Raw genomic sequence first — 10,233 nt, forward strand, 5'->3', positions numbered from 1 at the left:
AAAGATAAATACCATATGATTTCACTTATGCTGCTGTTGCTAAGTCGCTTCTGTCATGTCCGACCCTGTGCGACCCCTTAGACAGCAGCCCACCAGGCTCCCCCATCCCTGGGATTCTTCAGGCAAGAACACTGGAGTGGGTTGCCAGTTCCTTCTCCAGTGCATGAAAGTGAAAAGTGAAAGTGAAGTTGCTCAGTCGTGTCCAACTCTTAGTGACGCCATGGACTGCAGCCCACCAGGGTCCTCCATCCACGGGGTTTTCCAGGCAAGAGTACTGGAGTGGGGTGCCATTGCCTTCTCCGGATTTCACTTATACATGGAACTAAAATATGACACAAATCAACATGTCTACAAAACAGGCTCGCAGACCTAGAGAACAGACTGCTGATTGCCAAGGAGTCAGGGTAGGGGGGTTAAGGGAAGAAAGGACTGGGAGTTTGGGATTAGCAGAGGCCAACTATTATATATAGGATGGATAAACAACAAGGTTCTACTGTATAGAACAAGGAACTATATTCAATATCTTGTGACAACCCATAATGGAAAAGAATATATATTTAAAACTGAGTCACTTTGATATACAGAAGACATTAATACAACATTGTAAACCAACTACAATAAATTTTTTTCAAAATTAAATAAAAATAAATTTGATATAAAACATCAATTTATTTCAAATTCTATTAAAAATAACTTAATTGGAAATTGCCAACTGAAATGTTTGGCACAGTTTGCCCCTGTGAACCAACACCATGAAATGATAGTGCCGAAGTCACAGAATGTCATTCTTACCAACTCATTCAATCCTCTAGAATATAGAGACACATCAAAAAATAGTTATTATACATGAAAAAGTATTTCAGGAAGTATATGCCAGTAATGGAAATACAAAATGCTGCCCCCTAAAAAAATAGTGATTATATTGTTCAGTGGTTTTCTGATACTGTTTTTCTAAACACTGAGCAATTATAATTTTTTTTCTCTTTAAATCAAAATTTACACAGAAGCCCAGTAGTTAAAAGCGTCTTTCATTGTCAAAGAGAAATTGAGGCTCTAAATTTTTTTCTCCTTCTCATGAATCGTTTCCCTTTTTCTCATCCACCTCTATCACTGCATGAAATACTAAACTTGATGGAACAGATGTGTTTCATGTCTTCATGCCATTGTGCCATTAGACATAACTAGACTGGGTGGCTTCCTTAAGTTCTCAGGGCTGGTTATGGTTTTTCCAAGTCTATCAACTAATAATAGTTCACTCTGAGTCTACTGTGATTTTTAAGATTTTCTTCCTAAAAATGGAAATTAGCAACTTAAATCATGTTGTAGATAAATATTAAAATTATCTGCTATCTAAAATGAACATTAGAAATTAACTAAAAAAATTCTCCCATTACAAGTGATATATATAGTTATTTGAACAGTCTATTATGGCTGTAGGCTCAAACGCTGTCTTGGAGTTGGGAATGCTTACAACAGTATGTATGATGCTTCTTGTATGAGACTCTTCACATTCCCATCACCCACAGTCAGTTCAAAGTAGAAGAGTACAATTTCCACAGGCTCTGAATCCAATCTGCAAATCTCTAAACTTCAGGTTAACCCTGTCCCCTAGGCAGTCAGCACCTGTTGGTAATATGACCACTGATTATAGTCAGAAGATACCCACTCTCTGGTGTGCCACAAACTCAGAAAAATAAGAAGCAGTCTGTGTTAGGGACACCATCTAGATTATTTCAGGAGACATGTCCACACCTGTGCTTTATCTGAAGAGAAACTGAGGAAACGAGTACTAGGATGTCTCCCTTCAAATTTCCTCCTCCTTGCAGTTGCACGGTGCCTTCCACTGCTCACTGGTACTTCTGGCCTATCTCAACTGTCTGTCATTACTCATTAACATTTATGTAGCCCCAACCTCAGTAGAGAGGGTCCACTGTACACAGAAAACAAAATACCTATTGCCAGCAGGAATCAAGACAGATCTCAGCTTGATACACTGGCAAAGGTTCAGTGGATCACCAGAGCAGTTCAACGCAGGTAGCTTTCCCAGAATCTACCAGTAACACTGTTAGATGATGCAGGAAAGACAGCTATGTTTGACATAACAGAAGGTGGGGGAATTCCACCGGATGGTAGATAATTCTGATACTTTCATCAGTAGAACTCCCCACTCAGTCGTACAATTTCCAGCCGCTAGTGGTGATTCAGAGATTTTTTCCAGTCTATTCACGTGAGTTGTCCTGGACTCTCCACCCAGATTCACAACTTCCTCTCCTTCTGGTTCTTTCTCCAGTCTACACCTGTATTGAGAACTTTGACTATCGGCCTGCTCTGGGCTCTCTGGACTTGGATCTATATGTTGTCTTTTTCATGGACCCTTGACATTGCTCTTTCCCTGAATCCTTATCCTTCACTAAGTGTAAATGTCCTGACTGTCCCTATCCCCTGTCAACTGGTTATTTTGATCCAATCTTTGTTTTTCAAATTAAGCACTTTTGACTTATAATGTCATTTAAGTACAGTGTTTATGATAATCACATGCATTAATTTGGTGGACTATGAATTGCTAGATTATTTGGAGGAAGAAATTTCTGCAATATTTATAAAAATTTGCAATCTCCACACACTATCCACTGCAACCCAATTTCCACCTTGCTATCAGAACAGTACACTTTAGCACAAGAAGTCATGTTCGAAATATTTCAGTTCTTTAAGTCACAGCAACAAATGGGAAAGAAATATGTCTGTCTGGGGAGATGGTTAAATATGCCAATACATGCTATGGTGCTTGTGTTTAGTTGCTCAGTCGTGTCCGACTCTGTGCGACCCTATGGATTGTAGCCCACCAGGCTCCTCTGTCCATGGAATTCTCCAGGCAAGAATACTGGAGTGGGTTGCCATGCCCACCTCAATACATGCTATGGGGACAGTTAAAAAGTTAAGACAATCTATATGTGTTGTCATGGAGAAATCCTGTATTCATGTTAAATGGAAAAGATATATAGCAGAATATTATGTGTATCACTATCCATTATGTTTTAAAATAGTAACATATTTTTATAATACATTTATATATTAGAAAGCTTAGAACTAGCTTTGAAATAATATACTAGATTATTAATTGTAGCTACCTCTAAGAATGTGGCTGCATTATGAAGGAATATTATAAAGATGGAGATTATGATTTGTCTATATTTAGAATTTTTGCACCAAGAATACATGACTAGCCTTACTATGAAAATATTTAAATAAGTCTAACAACAGAAGTAGTAGTTGTACATGAATCAGATAAAATTTCTGCTAGCTGATGGAACAGACAACAGTTGAAATCTGAATGTCTTAATATAAGGAGTTTATTTCTTGTGCACGTAATACCTGATTGGTTTGGTAAGGAATTTTTGCTACCAGGTAACCCAGAGATTTAGGCTGCCTCCATCTTGTACCTCCACATCTTAACATAAGGTCCCCATGTTTGCTAGTGGATGGAAGAGAAATCATTTTAGTGGCATACTGGTTCTCAAATGTTTTGCCCTGCAAGTGACAAACATTGCTTTTGCTCATATCTCAGCTAGAGGGGCTAGTCACATGATCCTTTCTAAGTACAAGAAAACTGGGCAATGTAGCCTTCCCATGAAGCCAGGAAGGAAGTCAAGTTGTGGTTGAGCACTTGTAGTCTATTTCATACGCTGTTACATAGTAGGTGCCCAGTAGCAGTAGTAGAGAGCAACTACTAGAATTTATGTCAATGATCCTCTTCATTTGCTGATGGAGTTTCTGGGGAAGCCAAATGTCCATTGCAGTTCTCCAATTATATGAGATCTTTCTATGTAACAGGTGTTTTCCAGTAAAGGGTCACATACACGTTTCAAAAAGACTTTGTAAATCTCTGCAGGAAGGGCTTGCTATACTTCACTCAAAAGTATTGTTCTACACTGCTTTTTTCAATAACCACTATGATCATAGTATACTGAGAATTTTCTTCTTCCTACTGGTGCATTGACAAAACTTTAACTTGTGATTCTCTGCAATTTGCTATGTGACTGAAAATACCTGGACAACTGCACAGATGCAGTTATACATATTGAAAACCAAGATTTTCTCTCACTCTCTACATTATCTATCCATCTTCTTTCTATGTAATAGAAATACATAATATACGTATTTATCTATCATCCAAATGTAATACTAAGGAACCATATTCTACCTCCCAGGAGGAGTCCAGAGTTTACAGAAATTTAGTTACTATAGATGTTTGCTTACTTATTTTAGAGTCTTTCCCCATTTGTCACTTATAGGAGAGGTTTTGGTTTTCAACCACCAAGGTAAGCTCATTTATCAATTTATATGTCCAATAGCCTTATAACCCTCTCACTCCCTTAGCCCCATTTTGTCTTATATCCAAATTTAACTTAAAATTAACTCTCATCAAAGAAATAGGTTTTTCCCCCTATTCTCAAATAAGAGAAACCATTAAAATTCTACTGAAAGTACCAAAATCTCATCTCTTGGAGATATAGTACCAAAACTAGTGGATTCTTAGCCAAATTAGACATTGTTTATTTAGTCGCTAAGTCATGTCCGGCCCTTTGCAACCCCATGAACTGTAGCCCATCAGGCTTCTCTTTCCATGGGACTCCCCAGCCAAGAATACTGGAGTGGGTTGCCATTTCCCTCTCCAGGGGATCTTCCTGACACAGGAATCCAACCTTGTGTCTCCTGCATTGGCAGGCAGATTTTTTGACATTGAGCCACCAGGGAAGCCCACAAATCAGTTTTTACTCACCAGATTATCTGGAAATCATTTTGAGAATGTGATGAAGATGCCCAGTGGTGATGATCAGGTCTAAATTTCCTGTCAAAATGACCTTACACATGGAATAGTATATTGCTAACAGGGATTCCATGGTGAGGAATGGGACTGCCAGGGAATTGGAATACTTTTAAGTCAAAGGAAGGGCAGGTGATCCTGGGCTGTTGCACTGGGAGAAGGTGCAGGCTACAGAGAAGGATACAGAGAAGAGCTGGTAAGCAGGTTGAGGCTCCAATTTGGACATGAGGGTACACTACAGTAGACCCAGGGGAAGGGTGCTATAATGCACATGTAGGGGAATAAAAATAATCTTCCGTCTACCCTTCTAGGTTCTTGGCTGAGAATCCCTTGTAATAAAAAGACAGATTAATAGGGAGAAAACAAATTTAATTACCTTATCTATGTAGTTACAGGAGCCCCACAAAGACATGAGACTCAAAGGAGTGATCAAATCAGGAAACTTTGGTAACTTTTACACAAACAATAAATTTGTAAAGAACTGACAAGGCAGAAGGGTCTGGGCTAGAGGCAGTAAATGGTGAAGGAGTAACAAGATTTCTTTACATCATCTCCTTGGCATTCAATTCCTTTTCTCTTCTTATAAAAATGCCTTCTACCTTCCTCGTACAGGCAGAGTACCTTTCACAGTGGAGACTTATCTCCTACTTTCAGGGGGACAAAGGAGGGTCACAGTGTCCCTCCTGCACAGTTTCTCAAGTACCTTTAATTCAAAATAATCAATATTCCAAAGTGGCATATTCTGGAGTGATATATTCTGAACCCCTACACACAAAAGATGGAAATACTATCCCCTGGGCAAAGTCAGCTCTCAAGGAACCCCAGGGTTAATGATAGCAAGATTCTAGGTAAATGATGCCCTTTAGACAATCTCCACAGGTAAATGATGCCCTTTAGACAATCTCCAAGTTGTATTTCATTATCATTTTCACCTTTCTTCTTTATATGTGCTTTTAGTGCTTTGGATTCCAGGTCCTTTTTCTCCCAAGAGGCATTAGGAAGTAGTGAGAACAGAAATGAATCAAGAGACAGAGGGTGGATCTCCTTATTTTTTTTTCCCCATTCAAATCACCCTTATTTTCATTAATTTCACATCTATCAAAACATAAGCATTTCTCAGACTATGCAAACTTACACTGAAAATAATCTATTTACATTTCCCTTAAACAGAGTAGCCTCTGGCTCTCCCAGTCCAGGGCAACATTTGCCAACCCAGTGGTTTCTCACCTAGAGAAAGTTTCATTGTTATCTCTTAAAAATCCCTTAAAGACAATATGCGTAAGACTTACTTTGTGAATTATGTTAACTGGCACAGAGACAAGATTACAAAAAAACTTCCATTCCTACCCCAGTAAAGATTTCTCTTTCTAAACCATGACCCCAAAGTAACTGCAAGAAACAGTTTTCCACTCCTGCCTTTTGAGTCTCAACTCTGAGACACACCATCTGAAGGTCTGATCACTGATTACCACTCTATCAGTCCATCTTGCTATATATCCAATTTTAACCTAAAATGAACTCTCATAGAATGAATCCCATCTTCCCCAAACCCTAAATTTCCTTGCCCGAGAGCATTTACACTTGACAGCTTCACATGGAATACCACACACTCCTGCTAACTCCTTTTGCTCGCCTGTTAGATATTATTACACATTCCACCATTATTATTATTGGACTGTCAATCCTAGAAGTAAAAATTATAAGAGCAAGGTTTAGATCTTATTTATCCTACAATCTCCAATACTAACATGGTGATTTTCAAAGAGCAAATATTCAATAAAAGTTAAGAAATAAAAACAAACAGTGAGAATGGGATCTAACTGATTGAACTTTACTTCTTATATGTTCATAAGCACATTAGCAAATTCAAGCATTTTTCATTTAATTTAATAAAAGATATGAGGGCCATGGACTGAAATTCTTTTACATGTTCTCTGTTTCTTGAACTCAACTATTTTAATACTGATTTCCTTCACATTTCCAGTAAATGCCTATAGTAATGCCATGTTATATTGTTCCAGATGACAAAGATGGTTTTACAATCTGTTTTATAAAATTCTTACTATTAAATCTCATTGCAAGATTAAGTCTATAACCAACATTATTCATAAACTTGAAGATTTTGAAGGCAATTAAATATATATTAAAAGAAACATGTGAATAATACACAGAAAAAATTCTTGAGTTACATATACAAAATGGTGACACATAGGCATACATACTATCTTCTTTTCAGTCCCACTTCAGACCTAAATTCTACAAACACTAACTGCTTTTTTGAACAATGCATGAAGAAACTATCCCTGACTCCCCTAGTTGAGGAAGCAGCTGCTAGTCTCAATACAAGAACTTGTAGTAGCAGACACAATTGGCTGAAATTCTGGCCTGAGCTTTTGCGTTTTCATCTTGCAAAGCCTCCTCATACTTAAATGGGAAATAACTTGGGTCAGTCCCATTAACCTTGGCCAGAAACTCCAGAATCTTCATCTTGGTGGTTTCAGCATGAGCTCTAGGGCCCCACAGGAACACAGACTGCACAGGACCTTCGCTGGCCACCTGCCGGAACTCTAGGTATCCTTCCCTCACGAAATCTTCGGTGATGAGTTGCTTGAGCTCCCCAAAGAAGAAGTACTTCCTTCTAGAACACATCCTGGTCACATTCAGAACCTCCCAGACTTCATCTTCAGTGGCACAGTTGCCCTTCATGAAGATCACACCCAGGATAAGTATCAGGATGCCGGTCTTGGGCACGCCTGCTTCACCGTGCATCATGCCATCATAGGTGAGGCCCAATTTAATGAAAAGGACATAGCAGTGGTTGGTGGGATCCACTTCCTTCAGATCAAGGCCAAAGAGCATTCCCATGCACTCAGAGGCTCTCCGGAGGATCTCAGGGAAATGGACTTCACACTTGTAGATGGCAACATTCATCATATCAGCTTTTGTTACTGGCTGTTTCATTTGATACTTGAGCAGCAAGAAATTCACCAACAAAGCCACTTCTTCATTTAGAGGATCTATGGGCATACTCACGGGGTATGACACAACCTGTGAGGTGTTTAGACTATAACCTACATTTTGGCTAGTGGAAAACTCATCTGACTGTATCAAAAAGGTGGCAGTGGTGGCAACAGATGAGTAGAAACTCTGATAACTCTCAGGAGTACCAGGAAAATCACCAGGCATTAGAAATTGGAAGGCTGTGTTGGTCTCCTTCAGTGCCCTGGAGACCCGTGCAACCTCCCAACCGTAGGACTTATAGAAGGTCTTGCGGTGTTTACCACGTGAGTGGTGCGGATGCTTCTGATGCCGAGGCATGACGACTCTTGTGGATGGCAGTAGGTAGACAGGAGGATGGGCAATGAGATTCACCACCTAAGATAAACAGGGCGTATATGAATGGCCTCAGCTGCTAAACTTAACTGTGGTGGCTTTTTACTTCCCGAGACACGGGGGCTGGGAGGGGGTAAGGGGGCTGCCTGCCTAATTCCCTGGGCCTCTCAGGGCCGACAATAGGGCAAGGGCTCCAACAATCCTCACATCTGCTCCTCAAATTGAATTCTGGTTGGTAATGTACCCGCTCTATCTACCGCTTGAGGCCTCCAATCAAGGCGTCATCTCTCTGAGACTCCAAAATGGAAGTGAGAACTTCATGACAAGACATGGAGTGCTGACAAGACGGAGTAGACACTGTGCACGCCCTTTGTCTTGGGGTCAGAGGAATCTCTAAAAACTCACTTGGGGTCTTCATCAGAATTCTTGCGTGGCCTGTGATGCCTTCGTGTGGCGACATGACACTGCCTGCCCCAGATTAAGGCTTCCACTCCCTCAGACTCCAATGGCCAAGCAAATCAGCAGCACTTCTGGCCGCCCCTGTCCAGGGCCTCCCAGGGCTGATTGCCTGGCTGAGGTTCATTTAGTTGCTGCTATTCTGTGGGGGGTGGATCCCCTCAACACTCAACACTCGTGGAGACGCTGAGCCCACGCAGAAAATCAGCCATCTTAATCAGACCGCTAAACAGGAAGTGGTGGTAGCTCAGTCTGAACTTGCCCGTGTTTCCTGGGGTTGGGATGAAGGTCTCATTAGGTGGGTGCCCTCCTTTCTGGGACGGGGGGGTCTCCTAAGTCCTCACTTAGAGGCTTACCTGATACCGAACGGCACCTGGGGGTCCTCCGGCTGCTAACTGGAGTCCGCACCTCAGATCGAAGCGCTCGTAGCCTCGCTTTCCGCAGGCGGAAGTCAGGGGGCGTGACTTCCGGTGACCCCTGCCCTGAGGTCACCCGGGGCAACCAGCAGGGGTGGGCACTCACGCGGCGCTCAGTTTCTGAGCGGAGGTGGCTGCGGGTCTTGTATGCAGTCCTCACATTGGGTTCTGCCAAGCCCCAGATGCCTCCCTCTGATGAACTGACATCTTGACCCTCATACCAAGGTCGTCCTACGCGAGAACCCTTTAGAGTAACTGAGGGCGTGTCTCAGCCAGACAGCCTTGCCTGGAGCTTTTAGGGTGAAAAGCAGCCACTAGCCCGTTTGCGTGTGATCCCACTTTATTCTCTGTTGTTGTTCTCCTGTGTTCCCATTCATGGGATTCTCTTTTTTGGCTTTTTTTTTTTTTTTTCATGACTTAAGACCTCCTGAGAAATGCCAGCAAAATCTTGATGAGTTCCCTTACCACAATCCTGCAGTGCTTGGAATGAGTCATGTTCCATCCTCAATGGGATATGGGGAAGTTGGAGCATGAGGCAGGTAGGGACCAGGTCAGGGGGTGGGCTGTCGGGAGACAAATCACAGTCTTCCTTCTCTTCACCAGGCTGACTTAGCCTCCCATACACATTCTGTTCTACAAAGTTTACTTTCTTAGGAAGGGACTGAAATGAATGATTTGGAAAGTCCCTGATTTTTTGAGGTTACTGGACATTGCATATCAGAAATCATATGCAGATGATAAATATTATCTTTCTTTTTACATTTTTCTTACTTCTCATTTATTTTGCTATTGCTCTGCTTATGTTTTCCAGTGAACTCTGGAACAATGGAGTGGACTTGGCTAAAATACTCTTTTGGGGGGGGTCTCCTTATATATCTTGTTTTTGTATCAGAGAGAGCCTGTTTGCTATAATATGTGGAGTAATTTCAGGTTTTTTTGTGTGTGATTAAAAAAAGTTTACGTAACATGCTGACTAGTTTTTCTCTGATTATATGGTATGTGTGTGTGTGTGTGTGTGTGTGTGTTAGTCGCTCAGTCATGCCCGACTCTTTGAGACCTCATGGATTGTGGCCCACCAGGCTCTACTGTGCATGGGATTCTCCAGGCAAGATCACTGCAGTGGGTTGCCATTTCCTTCTCCAAGGGATCTTCCTGACCCAGGGATCGAACCCAGGTCTCCTGCATTGCAGGCAGATGCTTTAC

General features: G+C 41.4%; 1 protein-coding gene across 1 annotated transcript; it reads right to left on the bottom strand.

The window, feature by feature from the left end:
• Positions 1–6,638: 6,638 nt before the first annotated feature.
• Positions 6,639–9,051, bottom strand: LOC122690760 (melanoma-associated antigen B16-like). Its single transcript, XM_043897689.1, has 2 exons — positions 8,971–9,051; positions 6,639–8,200 (listed from the first exon to the last, which is right to left on the bottom strand). The coding sequence occupies exon 2, from the start codon at positions 8,141–8,143 to the stop codon at positions 7,163–7,165; it is 981 nt and encodes a 326-aa protein (XP_043753624.1). The 5' UTR covers positions 8,144–8,200; positions 8,971–9,051; the 3' UTR covers positions 6,639–7,162.
• Positions 9,052–10,233: the final 1,182 nt, after the last annotated feature.

The sequence above is a fragment of the Cervus elaphus genome, chromosome X (assembly GCF_910594005.1).
Source record: "Cervus elaphus chromosome X, mCerEla1.1, whole genome shotgun sequence".
Lineage (NCBI taxonomy): Eukaryota > Metazoa > Chordata > Mammalia > Artiodactyla > Cervidae > Cervus > Cervus elaphus.

Excerpts from the sequence above, each read along its gene's own strand:
- LOC122690760 (XM_043897689.1), bottom strand. The coding sequence starts at position 8,143 with ATGCCTCGGCATCAGAAGCATCCGCACCACTCACGTGGTAAACACCGC.